General features: G+C 42.2%; 1 protein-coding gene across 1 annotated transcript in view; it reads left to right on the top strand.

Annotated features, from left to right (window-relative positions):
- KIF5C (kinesin family member 5C) overlaps positions 1-23807 on the top strand; it is a 142081-nt gene that overhangs the window by 98320 nt on the left and 19954 nt on the right. Inside the window, exons 15-22 of the mRNA XM_016151134.2 lie at positions 1959-2105; positions 8763-8951; positions 12489-12606; positions 14713-14789; positions 15865-15974; positions 17864-17965; positions 18200-18260; positions 22828-22899. Of these exons, the coding sequence (XP_016006620.1) occupies positions 1959-2105; positions 8763-8951; positions 12489-12606; positions 14713-14789; positions 15865-15974; positions 17864-17965; positions 18200-18260; positions 22828-22899 (876 nt within the window). The remainder of the gene's footprint in view (positions 1-1958; positions 2106-8762; positions 8952-12488; positions 12607-14712; positions 14790-15864; positions 15975-17863; positions 17966-18199; positions 18261-22827; positions 22900-23807) is intronic.

Genomic DNA, 23807 nt, shown 5'->3' with positions numbered 1-23807 from the left:
TGAGATACCTTCTCTGAAATCCTCTAGTGATTGAAATATTTTATGTAAGTGATTTTTGTCCACTCGTTCTAGACCTACATAGCACAACTATTTGTATTTAGAAGATTTATAATGTTAGCAGGGATGCTCTGTGACACTTAAGAGAATGCAGACTTTGGATCCAGGAAAATCCTAGTTAAATTTTTGACTTTACAACTGTTAGGTCTTAGTCAAAACATTTAAACTTGTTGAATATTTGTGCCCTTATCTGTAAAAATGGCCATCATAACCTGTGTGAGAGTTAGTGACAGTTTACATAAAGCACTTAGCATGGACCTGTGCATTTGCTTCAATATCAATAAATAGAATGTTATATCAGCAGGCGAGAGTGGGTGACCGGAAGGCATGGATTTCACTCTCCTTGTTTATACCCTCCTGAATGAAATTCAGTTCCTCCCACAACTTCTTGTTCCATCCCAGGACGGAGCTGTCTTGGTTTGTGTGTTGTCCTGTTTTAAACCAGTGCTTCGGTCTGCACATTTTCTAATTTTCAGATTTCCCAGTGAAAGAAGCTGCAGGTTCTGCACAGTGAGCTTGTGGCAGCAGGGCCAGTGAACATTTGGCGAGGTGGCTGGTGGTGGGATGTGTCCATTTTGTTCTTTTCTACTTAGAAAATGGGTAGTAGGAAGCTGAATGGCCGTACGCTACTGCCCTTGGCACCGTGGCCCAGTGGTCTGGTATCATGGGATTGTGCCCAGCCTGCTTTGTGGAAAACATCCAGTCCTCCCCGGCAGGAGAAGTAGCAGATGGTGCAGGAAAGCTCTAATCTTCTGACTGTAGAGCTGATAGAAAAGGCTTCTCATTCCATACATTGAACTGCGTGAAGGAAGACTTTAATGCTTCCCAAGATGGGAACTACTGCTTCTGTGGATTTTAAAAACAAAAGCAGTGGCAATGCCAAAACAAAAATAAAAGCAAACAAACAAACAAAAAACAGATCAAACATCACTTAGGAAAGGAGGAGACTTAGATTTCTCTGCTTACTGTTTTCTACAGGACTCTTTACTTAGTTTTGGTATTTGCTTCTCAAAACAATGAAGCATTTTCCATAATATAGTGCTAATTTTCTTTTGAAAGTATTACTAGGCTCATTTAGAGTACTATTGTTAGCTCATTAAAAAGTGCTCTAGTAAAATAGCTACATATGGAAGAATTGAATAAGTCTGTTTGTGTTAACCTCCAAAGCTCCATAATTTTGGAGAATTATTTTCTTTGTTGGCCGAGTTCATTCTAAGATGACTATTCCATTGATGTTCAGAGTTCGTTAAATTAGTTTAAAATATGTACCTTTTGGTAACTTACATCAGAAATGGAAAATATATGGGTTTGTTAATGTTCGGTGATAAAATGGAGCTTCTGCTATATATTAAGAAGCCCTCTCTCGTTGACTAATTTTGAAAAGAGATAAAGAGTGTTCAGTTCAGCTTATTGTGAAGATTAGAAGGTTTTTTTCTGAGTTGTTTTCTAAACTCGTTAATGTTCCTCTGGGCCTTCCAGACTGAAGTGTGATGGGAATTTGGAAGTAATCCAGGGATCAGGTTTGTTTGGGAGTGGAAGCGGGGTGCTTACAGGTACGTTTAGACCCTGGAGAAGGGACCAATGTAAAACATCTGGTAGGTAGTAAGATATGATTACCCACTCTAAACCTAAGAGCTTCTTTTGGGCTTTATTTTTAATAACTTATTTCACTAACCTGGAAGTTGTCATTTGATATGTAGACATAGCATATCAGGCCAAGAATAATTCTTCTAATCAGAGAATTCAGTACTCTACTATAGTTTGACTTCAAAAGACTTATGTCGAAATCACATAAAATGATAAGAGAACTCCATCGTACATTATGTTGTTATTCGTTCATGGCTGTATGTATGAAATCAATGGGCAACCCTTTTAATTTGTTGTTAAAATGTGTTTTTCAGACTACATTGACAACCACACAGAGAGAGCTGAGCCAGCTGCAAGAGCTTAGCAACCACCAGAAAAAGAGAGCTACAGAGATCCTGAATTTGCTGTTGAAGGATCTGGGGGAGATAGGTGGAATTATTGGCACCAATGATGTGAAGACCGTAAGCCCTTTTTTTTATCCTCTCTACCCGCTCTTATAAGGGCATTGTCCTAAGCAACCAGAGTCTGTGCTTTATTCCAAGTATCATTCAATGCTTAGCACAGTGCTTTGCATCTGCCACATGCTTGGTAATATTTGAATGAATGAACAAAGGACTGATTGAATGACTAAGTGAATGATTGGGTAAGGAGGGAGAGAAAACAATTTGCCTTTCGAATGTAGGAAATGTCTTTAAATCTTGGTCTACCTTATGTAAATTGGTTTACTTCTCAAACTTACATGACAATGTCAAAAAGAAAACTGGAATTAGATAGGCTAAGCAACAGTTCTAGTCTCAGAATTATATTTCTTCTTTTCTATGAGAATCCAACAGTGAAAATTCTCCAATCAGCATGAAAGCTTTTAGGTGAAAGTAATAGGATTCTAATAACAGTAGCTTAAAAAACAAAGCCACATTTAATTATTCACAGTGTGAGAAGTCTAGAATCTTGCTATTTCAGGTTGTGATTTGCATCATTTGGGAGCTAGTTGGGACTAGACTCTGAGGCCCACCTCAGACTTACTAGTTAGAATTTGCATTTTAACGAGATATTCTCTAGGCAATTCTTTTGCTTATTAAAGTTTTAGGAGCAAAGTTTGGTTTGGTGCAGTGTTTTAACAATGTTAAGAATCCAAGGATTATTTCCTTTCTGCTTTCCTCATCCTGTTACTTTTTAGTGTCTGTAGATTTTTGTCTCATGGCAGCAAGATAGCTGCTACAGCACCAATCATCATGTCTTAACACAACGACATCCAGGGCAGGATGGACTAAAAAGGCAGCCAGCTTCCATCCAAGAGGGAACTATATCCCAGAAGTCCCCTAGGTATCCTTATACTTTATTGGCTAGATTTGGGTCATGTGGTCACTCCGAACTGCAAGGGAAACTGGGAGGAGAGCAACAAAAAACAGGATTCCTATTATTGGCTTAAACCAACTGTGATTAAATCCCCTGGAGTTGTTCCAATTGGTGCCATTGATAGCCAGGAAGTAAGGGAAGTGAGAAGAAAGAAGCATGGGGATAGTATCAAGTTGTCCACAAACTAGGAATGAAAAGAAAAGAGAATTAACAAAGTTATCAGCCAAGAAAAGTTAATCATTTGCTACACTATAGAGATGTCATTGAAAAATAAGAGGTACATTAAAAAAAATAGCTTTAATGAAGTATAATTAACATGAAGTAAATGGCACTTACTTAACGTGTGTAGTTAAGGAGTTTTGACATATGTACACACTCATGAAACCATCACCACTGTGAGATAATGAACATATCCATCGCCCCCAAAGGTGTATGGGACTGTTTCTGGTATCTTCTTTTCTGTTTCATTGATCTAATCTTTATGCCAATAGTACACCATTTTGGTTACTATAGCTTCATTATGATTCAACACCTTGTGCAGTGTAGCCATTGATAAACGCGTGTGGATTTAATCAACCTCAAGAATGGTGCTATATTACTCAGTTTCCACCTTACAAGTCCCTAAAACCCAAAATTTTTTAATTTAGCCATTTGACTTTTAAAAGGCTGTATTCTACGTGAACCTGCTCTGTGGGAGTTCTCAGGTTTTGAGCTGGAATTGTACTAGAAAAGGCTTCCCAAATTACTTTTGTTTATAGACATTTCTAGGAGACTTAGAAAGCCCTTTGTGGATGGTATAACAGCTCTAGACTTAGAGGGCATGGCTTCTTGTGAACCTAACCATTCTTTAATGGAATATCTATTGTAAAGGAATATTTCATGAATCTTTATGAATGAACCTAATTATAGTATAGAATTTTCAGATACTTTAGAATTAACTCTATTAAGCTCCATTTTGGTGCTTTTATATTTAAGAATTTAGGAGAATTTTTAGAGACATACATTGGTGTTGAACAATAAACTTCTGACGTTGGTGTGATTAAGTGGCCCTTGAAATATGAAGGTGGAATTGATTTATGGGAAGTTAGTGCCTGCTGCTGATAACGATAAAGGAAGATATTTTTATGCCAAGTTCTAAAATAGGGCTGATGAAATGCTAATGAAATCAAGGAGTGTCTATGTGCTTCAGCATTTAAAAAAAGAGTCCTTACCTTTGGGAATCTGAATTATGATTGAGATTATTTTTAAATACTCAACTGGATGTTTTAAAGATATTTTTGGATTCCAGACATTGGATGCCCTAGTTAGTTTCATTGAGAACTAGTTAATTTCATTGATAACTCTTACAGAGCAAAATATTAATCATTCTGTACCCCCCCCCCCCTCATAATTATGATTTAATCATCAGAGCAATGAAAGCTAAAGAGAGGAATGATGTGACTTTGTGCAAGTCACTTCTCTGGGCTTCATTTTCCTAATTTATAAAATGACAAGGTGAACCCAGATTATCTTGAAGGTTGTCAGCTGAGAAATTACATGACATATAGAGATATTTCTTAGATCTGTCATTATGAACACAGACACTCCCTCCCCCAGCTTTATTGAGATATAATTGACATATAACATTGTATAATTTAAGGTATACAGTGCCTTTACTTGATATATTTGTATGTTGAAAAATGATTACCACTGTACATTAGCTACCACCTTCATCTTATCACATAGTAACCATTGCTTTTTTTGTGGTGAGGACATTTAAGATCTGCTCTTTTAGCAACATTCAAGTATATGATACAGTTATCATCACCATGCTGTTCTTTAGATCTCCTGACTTGTTAATATTACAACTAGAAGTTTGTACCTTTTGTCCATAACCCCCATCCCTTCACTCCCCTCCCCTCCAACCCCTGGTAACCACCACTCTATTCTCTGTTTCTCTGAATTTGACTTTTTTAGATTTTCTAGATAACCATGTATAAGTAATATCATACTGTATTTATCTTTTCTCTGTCTGACTTATTTCACTTGAGAGATGAACCTTGTCAAGTGTCATCCATTTTGTTTCAAATGGCAGAATTTCCTTCTTTCTCATGGCTGAATAATTTATATATATATATAATATATATATACATGCACCATCTTTACCCATTTATCTGTTGATGGACACTGAGGTCGTTTCTATATTTTGGCTATGGTGATAATGCTGCAGTGGATGTGGAAGTGTAGATACTCCTATGAGATTCTGATTTCAAGTCCTTGAGTTATATGCCCTGCCTGGATTATATGGTAGTTCTATTTTTAATTTAAGTAATTTAATTTTTGAGGAACCTCCATACTATTTTTTATAGTGGCTGCACCAATTTACATTCCCACAAGCTGTGCACTAGTGTTCCCTTTTCTCCGCGTCTTTGCCAACGTTTGTTATCTGTTTTTGATGGCATTCATTCTAACCGGTGTGAGGTGGTAGTTCGTTGTGCTTTTGATTTGCATTTCCCTAATGATAGTAATGTTAAGTATTTTTTTATGTACTTGTTGACCATCTGTATATCTTCTTTGGAAAAATGTCTGTTCAGATCCTCTGCCCATTTTAAAATCAGATTGTTTTTTGCTATTCAATGTATGAGTTTGTTAAATATTTTGAGTATTAACCCCATATCAGATACATAATTTGAAATACTTGCTCCCATTCTATAGTTTACATTTTCATTTTGATTGTTTCTTGCTCTGTAGAAGCTTTTTACTACAGATACTTTTATCGTTAGGACTGTTCAATTGATATAATTCTTATGATCTAAGAAAATGAGCAGATCTAGTAGTGCTGTGGTGTGAGGGGGTAAAGATGGCAATCGGAGTCTCCTCAGTTCCACAACATGACAAGCCTGAATAGTAATGAAACAGAAGACTCATATTTCTCTAGCTCAGTCGTGTCTTGAAACATTTTTAGAGTCCAGTCAATATTTTGTTAGTTAACAAAACAAGATGAGACCAGCAAATGACAAAAGAAGAGCCTAGTGTTGCCTTTTTCCAGGTTTATTAGTGAGCCTCTTTTTTTTTTTTTTTTTTAATGTACCTATGTCACTGGGTTTTCCTTAAAACAAAGGTTTCCAAAATCCAGCCACAAACTAATAGAATAGTGGTAGAGTAAATGCAATGACTGGATTAGCTGTCTAATTTTCTTTTGACCCATACTGACTTCTTTTAGTATCGTTCTGACTTTTCTGTTTTAGAATCTGAACAGTCACCTCACTTACCTTTTACTTGGCCAAAAGTGTCACCTTGCACAGCCACTCCATGTTCTGGAGACATGGGGTGGGAGGCTGAGTGTGGGGGTGACTCTTCTTCGAGGCAGAATGGAATGAGCTGGCAGCGTCTGCCTTTCCATGTGAAGGCAGCCTTTTCTCCTGGATTAGTCATTTGTACTGCATCACGCAGTCTAGTATGTACTGTTGGAGTCATCGCCAGACCCACGGGAGAGTTATAAATAACATTTCAGCAACAGACTCTGATTCTTCTTTTTGAAATAATAGTGGACTGGCATTACTGAAAACTTTGAACTTACATGACTAAATATATGAACTCTTAAGGGGTAAGAAACCATACAGTTAATACCATTTGTTTGGAGTATTATTTTTTTCCCATTAGGCATGAACTCAAAATCTCCTTTTAGATCTCCTACAACAAGAGTAGGCTTCAGAGGTTCTGATTCTCTTGGGGAAAGGAATATCCAGCTATCACTTTGGAGGAAGCTCGTTAATGTGTGTGTGTGTGTAAATATATATATATATATATATATATATATATATATATATTTTTACTTTTCCCCAATTCACTTGGGATAGGAGTATAGAATAGAAAGTGTTCGTGTATAAAGACAGACCTGGAGAGGAGGAGAGGTTCGGCCCTTCCCAGGATGCCCTTTATGTTGGTTCAGTGACATTTCCCACCCCAGGAGCTCCTGCGGGTTGTGAATTCCACATAAAAGACATGGATGTTTCCTTACCATTCCAGAGAAACTGGGCAATATACAGGGCATAGCTGGTCAGGCTAAAGAATGAGTTTTTTTCAATCTCTTTTCTACATTAGACCAATCACAAAGGTAGAGAAACAGAACCAAATTTAAAGATTGTAGGCTTTTCTTACCCATTTTCTCCATGCTGTGAGGTTCTATGTAATGGAGTGGTGTTGGTAGACAAATTGTTGGCAGTCAGAAATATAACGGACTTAGCAAGAACCTCCATTAAATTAGGATGGAGCCAGGAGTTGCAATTTGCACATTTTCTTGCTGTTAACATAGATTCTGAGTTGTTTGTGTTAACACCGATTTAGTAAATACTGTTACGGAATTCTTAGGGGGAGGTTGACACCAAGTTACAGGTGTTCATCGTGGTTTAGTTAGTGCACTTACTATCTGCTACCAGTTTAGGGTTGATACCATATTCCTAATTCTTAAATGTTTACTAAACAAAAATAGTCACATGATGAGTTAATGACAGCAATAGTGACAAAAGTGGGCAGTTAGAGTATACGGTGGAACATCAGAAAAACATCGTCCGAATCATTGTCTTAAAGCTAATTGAAGCCTCTGTTCATGGGCTGGGTTCTGGACAGCGCTCTCATCTTCTTCTGAGGTGCTAGGATGCCCTCTGGTGGTTAAACAAAATATGCACACAATTTACTTTGCTCCTTTGGCCAACTGCCTGTCAAGAGCATGTTTACATCTCAGCAAATGGGTTTCTGTCCTAAGTGTCTTGCTTCAATTTTTGTTTCCAGTAGGGCTCTGAAACTTAAAAACCAAATATGATATCATGCAGGAAAACTGGCTGTCAGAATCTTCTCTTCTAAAGGTGTATTTAATAATAAGCTAGATTCTTGTCTGCTTGGATGAGGCAGGCGCAAAGAGGCAGGGAAACATAAGTTGGTAGTAACGAGAAGTCATGCAGGAGTACCTTCATCTAGAGCAGGGGTCCCCAGTCCCTGGGCTGTGGACCGGTACTGATCTGTGGCCTGTTAGGAACTGGGCCGCATAGCAGGAGATGAGTGGCAGTTGAGCAAATGAAGCTTCATCTGAATTTGCAGCCATTCCCCAGTGCTAGCATCACCACCTCAGCTCCACCTCAAATCATCAGGCATGATTCTCATAGGAGCACAGGTCTCTGGTGCAAAAAAGCTTGGGTACTGCTGCTCCAGAGGGGCTTTTGGTAATGGCACATTCTTACTCATTAGATTTTTTGTTTGTTTGATTGAGGACTGTATAGAAAACCCTATTAATTTCAACCCTTAGTTGTAGAAACATATTCAAGCCATTAGACTACTTCTCTCCTGAATAGCAGACTATAGAGAACAGAATTGAAATTTTGATTTGCGTTCTTATGGAAACTCAGAGGTCTTGCTGCTGTTCTGGAAATGTAAGGGTGTATGACAAGGAATGGAACACCTCTTCAAAGTTATCTCTTTTTTAATCTTCAATGTCTTTTCCTTCTGATATTATCTCTTTTATCCTAAAAATCAATCATAAAGAAAAGCCTGGTTAATTGACAATTATATTTAGTAGAGGTTTTTAATTGAAAGTTTAACCAGAGGTTTCAGAGAACTTGAGGTTGAATATGTAGTACCCTTTAGAGATTGTTTTCAGCTTGTGATCCTATAATTGGGGATTCTTAGGAACCCACAGACATTTTGAAGATCCATGGACAGGTTTCAGGGACCCCACGAACCTCTGGAAATTGTAGGCAGTAGCTGAGTTTGCTTCCTCTTATACTCAGTTGGCAGATGTGAACGGAGTCATCGAAGAGGAGTTCACCATGGCCCGTCTGTACATCAGTAAGATGAAGTCAGAGGTCAAGTCCCTGGTGAACCGCAGCAAACAGCTTGAGAGTGCCCAGATGGACTCTAACAGGAAGATGAATGCCAGTGAGCGGGAGCTGGCAGCATGCCAGCTGCTCATATCCCAGGTAGGTCACGCCTTTCCTCCTCATTTCACACCCGTGTCCTCTTGAAATCTGCTTCCTCCAGGTTCTTACTGGGGCTAATGGTGCGGAATATGGATATTGATGTACTTTACTTTACATAGTATTTGTCCATGGCTTCCCCAGGCAATGACAGCCCAGGCTTATTCCTAACCCAGGCTACATGTTGTTGTGTGAATTACATAGATTACTATCAGTTCCTTTTTAAAGGATATGTCTATAAAACTCTATCTCGCTGTCTATGGATAAGTAGATAGGTAGGTAAGTAGCTAGGTAGACGGATGGATGGATGGACGGATGGACGGACGGACGGACAGACAGACAGACAGATAGATAGATAGCCATGGATAGAAATATATAATGAATGGATAAGATTAATTGTTCCTGTTTTTTTTTTTTTCAGTAAGGAAACTGTGATTTAGAAAGATTAAGACAGACAGACAGATAGATAGATAGCCATGGATAGAAATATATAATGAGTGGATAAGATTAATTGTTCCTGTTTTTTTTTTCAGTAAGGAAACTGTGATTTAGAAAGATTAAATTTGGTGTCCAAATTCATATAGCCAGTGAAAGGCAGAGCTCAGACTCAAACCAACATGTGTGAACCCAAAGCCTTGAAGGGATTTCTCAAGCGTCAGGGCACATTCCATTCTCTCAGTGAGTAAGGCTGCTCTTCTTCCCATTGGAATGGCATTCTCATTTTAGTAAGGTGGTTTCGGAAAACAGCAGCAAAGTTCCTGGTCCGCCACTGTTATCTGAGCTTGGTGTTCGGGGTTTGAGGCTTCTGCCCAGTATTTGCTATTCACTGATCATTTGAGAAAACAGATACAGCGTGAAGTGGTGCATCAGATAATGCTGGGAGGCAGACAAAGGCATACTTCCTTCTGATATGCTTTTTAACATCATGATGTGTAATCATAGAACTACCTCTAGCCTCCTCGTCTGCCACATAATTGTCTATGAGATGCAAGTTAAAACATAAAGGTTCCATTTTATAACTAACGTAATAAGCAAAAATGTATTGAAAAGATCATTTCATGCTGGTGCATTATAGTGAAATTTATAAATAGAGTTGAGAAAAGTATAATTTGGTTAGTCTTGTTGGAAAGCACATTGAGATTTAAAAACCATAAAAATCTATGTTAGTCCAGTAACTTCACTTATGATAGTTTACTTTGGGAATGAAAATGAAAAATTTTCATGTTATGTTATATCATTTCCTGATTAACAATATTACCTACATTACAATAAAATAAATACCTTAATCTATTGATAGGCTAATAACATAAAGTTATATGGAAGAATATTATGCAGCTCTTAAAAAAATTTCTAAAACCCAGTCATTTGGAAAGTATACTTATATAAAGTTAAGTGAAAATGAAAATGCTGAGTTATATCTGTACTATGTGTTGCAACTTTATAAGATAGGCATTCACATAGGTAAGAGCAGGAATACAAAAGAGAAATGTAGTCTCCCCTTGAACAACGCGGGGGCGGGGGCACTGACTCCCCACCCCTCCCCTCACAGGTGAAAATCCATGTATACCTTTTGACTCTCCAAACACTTGACCGCCCTTCGTAGCTGCAGGGCATTGTTCTAGGACCCCCCACGGATACCACAGTTGATGCCCACTCAGGTCCCCTGATAAAATGGTGTAGGTCAATGTGAATAGTCTGCTTTTTGCATCTGTGGACTTCTGAATGGGGAGCAAAAACAATAGAGATATTTACTGAAAAGAGTCTGTGTATAAGTAGACCCGCATGGTTCAAACCCATGTTGTTTAAGGCCAAACTTAGTTGATAAATTTGAGTGTTTTATGGACAAAATTTACCCCACTTTTTCTGGATATGCTTTACTGTTTCACATTTTTATACTTTATAAAAATTAGGAAGAAAAAGGATAAACATTAGGGCACAGTGTACCTCAAGTCTGATTCTCAAGTCACCTGTTATACTGATAGCCTGTGCTTTTTGGGCAGTTCTGCGCCTGTCATTTGGAGGTCAAGGCCACAGTAAAATAAAGGCCCTGCAGCCTGCAGCCCGCTGTTGTCTCCTCCCACGTGGACATACCAGCCTCTGCATGCAAGTGCCGCCTGCACTTTCTGTGTTCTTGAGGGAGCTTTGTAACTGTCAGCTGTGATCTATGTAAATGGACGATGGAAGCAGCAGTGCAAGCCCTGGGAGTGGCCGTAGGGCCATCAGAGTAGGGAGTTTCTAGGTTCCCAGTATTCAGAGTGGGGTCTAGAGAGAACATGGGTTCCTGGTGGGCACACTCCGTTGGCCTGTGAACTCTGCTCAGTGGAATGGGGTGCAGCCAGAGGATGGCCCAGGTAGCATACTTTAAAGTATGGGCCCAGGACTGGGGTTCCAGTTGCCCAGGTCATAAAGTGACACTGATTTTGATTGTATGAGATGAGAGTCAAGAATATTAGGATATTCGAGGGGTTAAAAAATACGTGCGTTAAGCAGTGCTTTCTACATTAGCAACAAGTGCAGTTTTCCATTAGGTGCCTTTTCGTACTCTGCTACAATTTACACAAAGCTAAAGATTCAGTCATTATTTCCTGGGGTTCAAAAGTGAGAGAAACCTTGGCTATTTTCTGACACGCTCTAAGGAATCTGACAAAATGTTTCCAGCTAAAATGCTTTTATCCTCTTTGTTTATACTCATCCTCTTCACCAAAAGCTGTGCTTATAAAATGACTATTCCCAACTGAGTCCCATTTCCCAGAGGTTATTTCATTAGATTAGAGCTCAGTCTCCTGTGTCTCTGCTTAAATGTGAACCCTGTAGATCTGAAGGGGGGGTGTCTGCATATTTCCATCTGCCTTGAAGTGGCAGCTGTGCCTATTCAGTCAGTGAGCTCCCATTCATTCATTCATTCAATCATTCATTCCACTAAGGTTGATTAAGCACATACTCTATACCCTCATGGAGCAAACAAGTAAGGAAATAGATAAATCATGTGTAAGTTCAGTGCTGTAAGAAAATGTTGAGGCCTGAGTGGTAAGGGATCTAGCCAGGTCCATGTCTGAGAGAGCTTACCAGGGAGAGAAAAATGTAAAATGCAAAGTCCATGAGATAGGAATTGGTAAGTTTGAGAGATAGGAAAAGAGACGCTGTAGTATTTGATTTACAAAGATGTAATCCAGAGGTGTGGGTTCAAAGAATGAAGCCCTCGGCCCCAGACATTTTCTCAGCCCCTTTTTCTCCAGCACTTTATTTTCTATGAGGAAGAGGGAAAACTAGCCTGGGTTTTGGTGTCTGACTTCTGTGGATGGCGAGGAGGAACATGGCCCTGAGCGCTGTCTGTGGGGGAATGAAGCAGAGGACCCTCTGAGTCCATGTCCTGGATCCCAAGCAAAGGGCAGAATATGTACCGTTTGGGTGATGGAACTCAAAAAGAGACTCAAGAACTCCTCCTCTGTTGCATATTCCCATTGGACAGTCCCCAGGCAAGCTGGAATGACCACTTGCTAGTCATTCACTCCTCTTTTTCACCTATTTGCTTATCTAAAGCACGAAGCCAAGATCAAGTCCCTGACAGACTACATGCAGAACATGGAACAGAAGAGGAGGCAGTTGGAAGAGTCCCAAGACTCGCTCAGTGAAGAGCTGGCCAAGCTCCGAGCCCAAGGTAAATAATCGACCACTATGCAGGTGTCAAACTCTTGGCCTAAACCAGATACTCTCTAGTTGCCTGTACTCATGATGTTTAGTTTGTTCAACTAAAGCTTTTCTTGGTATACTGACAACAATGGCATGATTGGGAAAAAAGTAGAAACTTCTAGAAGACTGTCCCCACCTCATATCTGCCCCTCTTCCCATTTCCCCTCAGTCCACCACCCTGCCTCCTCCTCCTCTTCTGTTCTGTCTCCATGGCCTGTCCACTTGACCTGCCAGATGCTTCTCTGGTTCTGCTCTCCTCGGTCTTTATTGCCACTATCCTCAATCCTAATTAAGAATTGTGACTTCATCGATCTATTGAGGGTCCCACCTCAAGTCTACTCTAGGCCGGCCACTGAGCTGTGTAACCCAAGGGACTATCCTAAAGTCAGCTTCTGTCTTGTGCCTCTGACCCTTCCCTGGTATCCTGTTGCTTTTAGCATAAAGTCTGAACTTCTGCCAACGGCTTACCCATACCTTCCATCCTTTGAGCAAGCTCTTTCCCTTTTTCCAGGCAGCCTCCCAACTCCCTTTGCTTAGAGAAGTCCCCGACACATAGGAAGCACTTGATAAATATGAAAAATAGAAGAAATTCAAGAAAGGTGACTAGAAATGCAGAGACCAGAACAGGGTTAAGAATGGATGCATGGCCATGAAATGGGAACACACATATTATGGGTTGCAAGGAAAGTTGTTAGTTATTCTGGGAAGCATTTTGAAAACCATATTAATAATCATAACACTTTTCATACCTTTAATCCTCAAATCTCAGCTATTCATTGCAGAATTACTTATATTGGTGAAAAAAAAAAAGGAAGCCACAGAAATATCCAGCAGTTAAATGAACTGTGGTATGTTGTTCAATAAAACATTTTTTTTTTTTCATACTGGAGGTGAAGTACATGAAGGCTACAACAACACTTAAAATGCAACCTTGGATTAACAATAATAATATGTAATTTTATTTTTACTGTGGTTATAACATTTAAAAATCAATGGATGCTTGTGTTTCAAGGCCTACAAATTAGTATTTGAAATGAAAATGGTTTAGATAGGGTAATAGGATTGGTGATGATGTTATCCTTTTTTTTTTCCCTTATTGTTATATAGTTATTTGCTCAGTAAATACATTTTGTTTCAAATGCCAAGGCAAATTGAAAAAAACAGAGAATATGCCCACCCCCACTATGACCTTGTTTCATTTTCTTTATGTGAAAATGGATGAATGTTAGGAATAGAATACTCCACCCAAAACCTGACACAGAAGAGAACTTTTCTCTGTGTAAATGGCTTCTGCTCAGTGATGCCACTGAGTGGAAATGAAATAGAATGGAGATGACCTGAAATAAAGTGGAACAGACTAGAGAGGAAACTTAATGACTTGAATATCTCTGTCTCAAACCATTTCCTCCCTCTATCCCAGCCCCCAGCCCGGGCTGAGCATTGCACGATGTGCTCAGGGGGCCACTGACAAGAACGGGTTGGGACTGGCCCCCCAGCTGTACACCCAGCAGCCCTGGCCCAAATATGGGCACTTCCTGTTTAATCTGGAGAGCTTTGCTTTATATTTCTATTTTCTTTGTTCTTGTCCTTAGATTGTTTTCCTGTTCCAGATTCTTAGAGAATAAACAGCTTACCCGGGGGAGGTAAATTAGCTCTTTCTGGAACTCTAATAGTGGCATCAATCTAAGCGCCACTAACGTTCACAGCACTTTATTGTCTACAAGGCACATTTACGTATTTTGCCTCAGGGGTCACTCTGAGGCCAGGTGGGGAACCAGTTCTCCCAGGTGTGAGCCAAGTCAGTTCTAGAATGGCCTGTTCCAAGTCAGCACCGCAACCCTGGATCGCCACTACCTGAGGACCTAAGTAATGTCCCTGAGCTGCCAGCTTTGCTCTAGCCAGAAGTCTTCCTTCAGAGGCACACTCCCTTGTACCAGGGTTTCAACTGGTGATATAAACTGATGTTTCTCCCCATTGCCTTTCTTCTTTTTTTTTCTTTTTTAATTTTAATTTTTACTTTGGGGTGTGAGTCTTGCCGGTTAAATCTTAAGTCATCATTTAAAATTCAAAACAGAAAAAATGCATGAAGTCAGCTTCCAGGATAAGGAAAAGGAACATCTGACGCGGCTGCAGGATGCTGAGGAAATGAAGGTGCGTGCGCCGCCCCTTCCCCCAGCCCAGCATGCGTTCGGCCTGGGTCTTCTTGTTCGAGGAAAATCTGTCTCATTCAGAGATGTGTGTGGCAGTGCAGGAGAGTCGGGGGAGGGGCCGATACCAGGCAATCAGAGCTGGTCTCAGAGCGTGGGCTGGCTGAGAAGTGAGATGGAGACGGAGGTGTCCAGAAACCTTAAGATGTCTTTAGACAAGAGTTACGTTATGTTTGTACATTTTTCTTCCTTGCTCCTGACAAGGAGGGAAAGAGCAGCACCTGCCAGTCCCTGCCTGGGCCACGCTGTCAGGGTAACTCCTGAAGAAATGTTTGTCTCTCCTTTGAATGGAAGTTAACATCTCTCCCCACTAACTTTTTAAAGAAACACCCCGAATTTTGATTTCCTTATTAAACACAGAGGTCCTTTTGGGGGTGTCACACTTTAAACAGTAAAAGAAAATGTAGTAAAATGATTGGGAAATAAGATTTTTAGATGAATAATGTGAGATCTAAGAAAATGGAGAATTTTGATTAGTTTTGAACAAACTAGGAGCCCCATCGTGTCCAGCCTGTAGTTAAAGCCTGTGGCACAATGCTACTGCCTCACCGCGGTGGGCCCTGCTCCTGGTGTCACTCGGCTGTGGTGAAAAGGTCCCCTTTGCACATCATCAGTCTGTGCAGTGGGCAGGGCAGGGACAATTATCTAAATTGTACAGGTGAGGAAGTTCAGCTCACACAGGTTACATGACTTCTTTGAAGTCATCCAGGTAGTAAGAGGTCTGTGCCCTCTGACTGACCTGGCTAGAGAACCAGGTAGCTCAGGTGAGCTGTAGAAGTTTAGTGGGAAAACTATTGAATTAATGGGTTAATTTGCTTGGGGGTGGGAGTCACTCAGTTTTATAACTTATCTTTGGGTTTTATTATCCCAGTAAAGCATGGCGTGTTCTGGGAGCCCCCAGTTTGGGGATCTGACAGCCAAGGAGTGTAGGGTAAGAGGTGGAAGTGATCCAGAGCTTGTCACAGTGTGGGCTGAGGGCCAACGAGTGGATGACACATTTTTCTTCGCCTGGTTTGCAGAAGGCGCTGGAGCAGCAGATGGAGAGCCACCGGGAGGCTCACCAGAAGCAGCTGTCCAGGCTTCGAGATGAAATTGAGGAGAAGCAGAAAATCATTGATGAGATTCGGGAGTGAGTTGGCACGGGTGTTCTCAGATGTGGGGGTGGGCGTGGCTCTTCGGCCAGCCTGGATGGTATGGCCTACAGCCGGGCTGCTGCTCTCCCGGCCCTGTGGGCTCGGCTCTGCCCTGGGGCTGCCGCGGCTGGGCATGCTGCTCCCCAGGTCTGCTCCCCGTCTGGTGCTGAGTCTCAGGGACGCTGGTAGGGCAGGTGGCAGGCGAGCCCAGCTGCCCTCCCCAGTTCCCATAGAGCAGGGTCATGTTGGTGACTCAGCTGGGTAGACGCGTCCCAGTTGGTGGGGGCACTATCTGTGTGATAGTACAAAAAAAACAAAAACAAAAACCCTGAATTGGTCCTGACTCGAGTTCTAATACGTTAATACATGCTGCAGAGAAGATAGTTGCTCCGGCTACCTCCTCACACCAGCGCCTACATGCTCACGGCACACTCCAAACCACATGGTCACACATACGCAACTCTTAGGCACCCACACTGTCATGGGTCTGCATTTGGGGACCTGCAGCATTTGCTAGGATGGTGTCATTGTAGCTTGTCTCTGATGACACCTTCTCAGGCCATTCTCCTGTCCTGTCTCAGCCACTGAGGAGCCCCTGCTCCATAACAGCCTCCTCCTCTTCCTCTTGCCTTCCGGCATCATCGTCACACCAGTCTGCAAGCTGGGAGGTGCCTTCAGTAGCCTCTTCTGAGGGTTCTTAGGTTTTTTGTCGAAGTACAGTTCTATCCATTGAGACCCTCCCCCCACTTTGCTCCTGTCCCCCCCCCACCCCCGTCTAGGCCAAAGGTTCTGTCCCCATCCCCTCCCACTTTCAGTAGATGAAGAAACAGATCTCTTTATGGGAAGCAAGGTGGGGGTCACACTGCCAAATAGGAATCAAACTGGAATTAGAGTTAATTCTCCAGACTGCTGATCTAAATCTCTTTTCAACGTATGTGAGCTACTTGCACAGCACATTTCCATTTTAAAAGAGGAGAATGGTAACTGAAGCACAAGTGTAGGTGGTGTGGTGGGGCTGCACACGGCTTACCTAAGGAAAGCGTGTCTCTCCCCTCCTCTGGGCCACTCCCCTGATATCGTTCATGTTATGCTTTTTCCTTTGAGCATGTTCCTTATACTGATTAATCGCCCTCAAAATGTTCAATTAGAAGAGGAGAAGAAGGAGGGTAGGTGAATAAGTTAGTGGGGAGGGGTATTTCCCGGGGCTGCTCCTTTCAGAGGGGCTATGGGTGTTCCTTTAGAGGATATGTGATCTGTTCCTTTACAGTCACTGAAGCAGGGCTACGAAAGGGATCGTGAGTGTTGGGCTGGTGGCAGTGTCGACCGAACGCCCCCCAGCCAGATGGCAAGTTTCTTTTTTGTGGTGATCCTAGACTTCCTTTGTATTTCTTCTCTGCACTCCTCCTCAAGGACTTCATAGAGTGGAACTGGCCCTGTGTCTGCCAGGAACTTGGATGCAGGAAATGTTTTCAGAATATGGGACCAGAGAAGAAGGGAAGGTCGAAATGGCCAAATAAGTTTCTCCGAGTGGGTGTATGCCATCTGTGGGGCAGACAAGGCAGAATTCTGACGGGTGCTCTTTCTCTGCTTGAAAATATCAGCCTTTATCCATCTCATTATTTTCCCCTTGAAGCTCTCACACAAGCCAACTATAAATACATCCTCAAAGGCATGTGTTTCATGCCTCTCAGATGCTGCCCAGAAATTAGTTTTCACTTGGGCAGGATAGAAGCTGTGAGGTTGTTCTCTGATCCCTCAAAATCCTCCAGAATCGCCACCTTTATTGCACAGAACTAATGGTGTTGGAACAGAACCATGTCTTTTGCGGGATGACTCGGAATTTCAGATTGATGTGGAATGTATTGCTTTTTCCTCTTAATTTCAGTTTGAACCAGAAACTTCAACTGGAACAAGAGAAGCTCAGTTCTGATTATAACAAGCTCAAAATAGAGGACCAAGAGAGAGAAATGAAACTGGAAAAGCTCTTGTGAGTATACCTTAAATATTTCCTCTGTTTTCTCTCATCTTGGTGAGATCTTAGAAAGTCTACTTTTGTGATTCCGATAGTCATGTATTCTGGTTAGCTTGGGCCAATTTAGAAACTGACAGTGGTTATTCGTGTGAGTAGGTTTGTTTTGTTGATTTATCTGCAGATGCTAATGGTACCTGAGGAGATCTCTGATGACCCTTTGGTGGTTTATGATTCCTTTTCATTTTTTAGGTTGCTCAATGACAAAAGGGAACAAGCCAGGGAGGACCTCAAAGGGCTGGAAGAGACAGTGGTATGTCAATATGTTTCCCAATTCATTTTAGTTTCGAAGATCAGATTAGTTTATGATTTGTTGAAGTTTTTTTTAATTCTAAAGTGCTATCTGCGTACAACTTTCCTGTGTCTTTTTAGATATAAAACATCTTGTGGATAAACGAGAGCATATAATTGATTCCCCAACTCTTGACAGAATGGCTGTGTGTCCGTCCGTCCGTCCATCCAGTCATCCATCCATCCACCCACACACCCACCCATCTATCCACCCACTCATTCATGGTTCTATAACCCTGAAACCCCTGAGTAAGAATTGAACTAAATTGCAAATCAATACCTGCAATTTTACAGCCTCTGTGCTTTGCGACTGACTTCCATTCAACATTCAACATTTACTTATGGAGAACCTACCAAGAGCTGGCATTCTTCTTGGTGCTTGGGATGTACCAGTAAGCAACAAATAACATCCTGGCTCTCATGAAGCTCACTTTTAGTTCATGGAGACAGACAGTGAACAATAAGGAAGTAAATCATGAACTCCATTGAATGACTGGAGAAAGTGCAGAGCACAGTGGTTGAGGAGGCTCCACGAGGAGGCTGTATTTGAGCGGAGACTTGAAACAGTGAGCCATGGGGATGTCTGGGGCAAAGCCTTCCAGTCAGAGGCAAAAGCTTGTGCCAAAACACCCTGAGGCGAATCCATGCTTAGCATGCTGAGAGAGAGCAGGGAGGTCACTGTGGCTGTGGCCAAGTCAAAAAGGAGGGCAGGAGGTGGGCACAGAGAGGTCAAGGTGAGAGGACATGTCTCCCTGAGACCTACAGGGTTTGGGGCAGAGGGGTAAGAGGTCCATTTACCTTTGGAAGGGCTCATCATTTGAAATCCCAGGTGGTTTTCTCTGTCTTGCATCTGAATTCACTGGGTTTGTTTCTTCTGATCTACTTTTTCGGCCCTGCTAGAGGCAGGCTGCCTGGCTCTGTGGGCCTCGACGGCTCTTCACAGTGCCACACAGCTTGTGTTTGAAGGCAGGCCCTCTCATTTGGTGCAACGTGTCCAGTCATTTCACATGACACAACAACAGAGAGAAACTGTTGTTTAGACGTGGTCAGACATTTTGATTCTCTTAACGTGTCATGTGAACTTATGTGGGACCGAGCCTGTTTCCTGGAATTCATGATTCCAGGCCATAGGCAGTGGTTGCCCAGGGCTGGACCTGACTGAGGCTGCCCTCTGGCTCCCGGGCCAGTGCCAGCTGCTCCTCAGAGCCAGGTGGGGGAGCAAAGGGCACAAGCCATTCGGGACAGAAGTAAGAGGATTGTTCAAAGGAAGTCAGACCTTTCAAGCATGGTGGACAAGAATATATACAGGGTGGCTGTAGGGGAAACTAAAATAAAGCCATAAAATTGCTTCTTTTACATCTGTTTTGCTGGAGAAGTGATATTCATAATTATAGTTTATTATAAAAATTCAGAAAAATATTGAACATTAAAATGTTAATTATATTTCCACCAGCCAGATAAATGACATTTTAGTATCTTCCTTTCCTTTCCACCCATGAGTGCTTTCACCCCGCCATACCCACCCTTCCACACCCTCGCACAGATGTTCACTCTTTTACCTCCCTCTCTCTATGGTCTCACACTCACAATTCCTTCACCCACGCTCATGCGCAATCGCTCATTCTCACACACACACACACACACGTCATCACACTTTACACATATTCACACCCACACTCACTTATACCACGCCACACAAGTGCTCATAGTCACTCGCTCTCACACCCATCGTCTCTCACTTCACGTTTTCATGCCTGCACTCATCCACACGCCCACATGCCTTCACGCGTATCCATATACACTGCTTACAACTTACACATACTCAGTACGCCCCACAACACGTTCACACAAATTCACATTCACTAATGGTTATTCACACTTTCTCACTTGCACATTCACAACTTCGCTCACTCACATGCACTCATTCGCTTTAACACGCTCGTTCAGCTTAACTCATGCATCTACTCACACGCCCCCACACCCATCTCAGACTCTCATGCTTTCTCTCTCTCTTTTACACTCATCCTGAGCATATTCTTTTGCCTTTTGATGTTTTGAATACATTTTTAACAACATATTTTCCTGACTGGCCTCCTTGTATCTGTTCACAGGTTCTCTCTTCCTCCCTCCCACCTGCTCACTCACATTCTCACACTCACGCTTACATGCTCACCCCCTCCACACTCCTACACTCACCGGCAGCACACTTAGTCACTCACAGACTTTCTGCTGACACAGTGGCTCCCACTTTTTATCGCTCTCACTCATCACTAACACATATCACACACATATACTTTTTAAGCCAAAGCTTGGAACCCCACGGTATGTGCCATTTTAGTCTTGGATGTTTTCACTTAACTTTTCAACATAATCCTCCCCAAGCCATAAATGTTCTTCAGAAACTGGCTTGCTGTCCTTGGCTGACCATTTTTGAGCCCTCTTTAGCTCAAGGCCTGTTTTATCTCCTTGAGTGTTTGGGTGGGATGAGGGATGGAACTTGCATCGAGATGAGTCTGTGAAGGTCACTCCAGGGAATGACATTGGAAAAGGCAAGCTGGCCATTGTGGTCATCTGGCACCCTAGGCAACCAGCTTGCATTAAGAGGACACTTTGTCTGGGCTCTGGGGCTGGACCCTCCTTCTGCTGTGTCGATGGGCTGCCTGTTTCCACCTCTGGTCCTACCCTCACTGTGACAAGAAGCTGAGCCCTGAGCTTTTACACAAAGGGCTGTGGTCTGTCATGGGGGAAGATCTGAGTGAAGAGAGTTGGGGCTGGGGATGATAGTGAATATGATGGAGGAAAATATGTTGTTGCAGGAAGCCAAGTGATAGTCACCTAAGCGTAAATGTCATAAGTGTAACTTATAAGCTATTTTAAAGGGCTTTAGCTGCCCCGCCCAAACTGTTGGATTTACTTAAAAACAAACTTGAGGGAAAGTCTCCGAACTCAAGATCCCTATGCACAAGGAAATGCCTGGTCTTTTGACAAGGCACTGTGACTTCTCATTTCCCTTTGGTGTGGTGGTATTTTTTTCTTGAAAAGATTTACTGTGATTGCAGTTCAATCAGTAATAAAATCCCTGAAGTGGGAGAGAGAGCGTGCAGGGCAGAGGACTGGGGTCTGAACTCCCTCAGGCAGGAGCGAGGAAGAGCGCATATGCAGAAATGCGAGCTCTGAGCTGCACCCTGCACTTGCCTTGGAAGGAGGCTGAGCTTCAGACAGGTACAATGTGCACAGTATTCACTGTAACAAACTCTTTTGGCTTCCTGCAGAAAGTAATTTGCTTCATCAGAGGAAGTGATTGACTTCAGGTGCTTCTCACTTCATCACAATTATAGAATTGGACCCAGTAATAAGACCTAAATTAACATGGAACCTTTATTTCAAGAAACTTAGTGTTTCCTTAGCTTTACAGCCTGTTGCCCTTTTTTTTCCTGTGAGCATGTATGAGATGCATCCCTTGACATTCTCTGCCAAAGTGGGTCAAGTTAGACATATTGACAAGTACAGATATGAGTTTGTCTCTCTTTTCCTCCCTTACGGAAAAATATTTTCCTAAGAATGAATTATAATATGTGGGGACTTGAATGGAAGGAAGTATTTTGGTTTTCTAATTGTTAACAGACATCAGCATATTTGACTCAGACCCTCATCTCAGCAATCTAATTCCTAAGGGTTCATTTGTACCAGATAATCCAAAATAAAGAAAAAATGCCCCTAAGAAGTTAATTGCACTGAGAGTTATAACAGCAACCACACCAACTATAGGAAACAATAAAAGCCTAATGAGTAAATGGCTGTCAGGTGCGATGCATCAATAAATTAACACTAGCTAATGTTTATCGAGCACTTACAATGTGCCAGAAACTGTTGTGTTTTATAAGGATCATCTCATTTAGTCTCGAACAACTATGAGGCAACTACTGTGTATTATCCTCACGTTACAAATGAGGAAACTGAGGCACAAAAAGGTTAGATAAGTTTCCTGGTGTTACCTGAGTGAAAAAGTCCACCAGCTGCCTTATCCATAAGCCTAGTGATGCAAAGCAGGTGAACCTGTGGACCAGGGCCGGAGGGGAGGGCGGGGTAGAAACATGAAAACTGTTAGTCATTGGAGTGGGAGAAATTGTGGCTGCATTTTCATTTAACCGTGTTCACCTCGTATCTAATGCATATGTGATAAATTGGAAAAAGGAAGCTGTTCTTGTACAACCCAATCCACTAGGAATTTTTGTGAGAAAATTTTTGTGGTGGAAGCGGAAAAAAGGTTCCACTCAGAACACAGTAAATGAGCAGGCTTTGTTCTGGTTTGCAGCTTCTGCACCTTGAGGTGCTGCTGAGATGACGCTGGGTGGAGGGGGCTGACGTGTGGTGGGCAAGTCAGGGGAAGTGCATGGACACTGTCGCCTTGATGGTGGGCCTGCAGAGCGGGTGTGGCAGTGTCTGGGGTTGGCAGTCTAGCGCCACATGGGTAATAAGTTCAGGGTGTTCCCCTGCTTAAGTGGCGTTTTAACAATCTTCTCTTCCAGTCTCGGGAACTGCAGACTCTGCACAACCTCCGTAAACTCTTCGTCCAGGATCTGACTGCCCGGGTTAAAAAAGTGAGTTCTATTTTATGTGACCAGGACCGAGAAGAAAAGAAAGGATGGTCAGAAAGAATCATTTTCAGTTGAAATATTGCTTGCTAAAATTGGGGCTGGTTATGCTTAAACATTAATTACTTCATGCCAGAGAATGTTATTAAAAGAATGTGCTAGAGGCAAAAATTACTTGGGAACGTTTTTCCATCTGATTTTTCCTTCTTAGTAAAAGGAAGTTATAATTTTCTCCCTGGGCCTTCATTTTAAGCGAAAGGATATCTATCTGGCTGTAGTGTGAAAGCCACTCTGCATGGTTTAGGGGAAACCCAGTGGGGTCTTGTCGGACAGTGTCACCCCAAAGCCTGGTGAGCAATGCCAGGCACCGAGTGAAGGTAGAGGTGACAGCCTCCTGCTGGCCTGTCAGGAGGCCACTAGGCGCTAGGTCAGAGTGTATGAAGCACTGGAACATCTGGTGTCTTATCTGCTCTTCCCAGACACTCTGTAAGTGGTTCTTGGCGTTCTGTTTTGCAGATGTGGAGACAGGGTCAGAGGTTTAATAACTTTCCCAAGATTGCACAGCTGGGGAGAGTCAAAGATAGGACTGGAATGAGGTCTGTGTGCCTTCTGAATCTGAGGCTCTTTGATCCTCCTGCCACACATGGTGATCTCAGGGAGTTGCCATACGGTGCACCCCCAGAGCAACTTACAGAGTTTTAAAGATGGGGGGAGGGATGGAAGCAGCAAGGGGTCCACTCTTTCAGAGTGTTTAAAAGCGATGGACACAAGCAGCCATATCCTGTGGCATAACACACTGGAGGGAAGCTATACTTAAGAAAAGTGTGTGCACGTATGTGCACTTGCATGCACGTGTGTGAAGGAGCCAAGGAAGGAAGGTGAAATGTATAAAGAAAGAACAGGTTATTGCTAGA

The sequence above is a fragment of the Rousettus aegyptiacus genome, unplaced genomic scaffold (genome assembly GCF_014176215.1).
Source record: "Rousettus aegyptiacus isolate mRouAeg1 unplaced genomic scaffold, mRouAeg1.p scaffold_m13_p_2, whole genome shotgun sequence".
Classification (NCBI taxonomy): domain Eukaryota; kingdom Metazoa; phylum Chordata; class Mammalia; order Chiroptera; family Pteropodidae; genus Rousettus; species Rousettus aegyptiacus.
The sequence above is the reverse complement of the archived record's forward strand: the minus strand, read 5'-3'. Positions and strand labels throughout refer to the sequence as shown.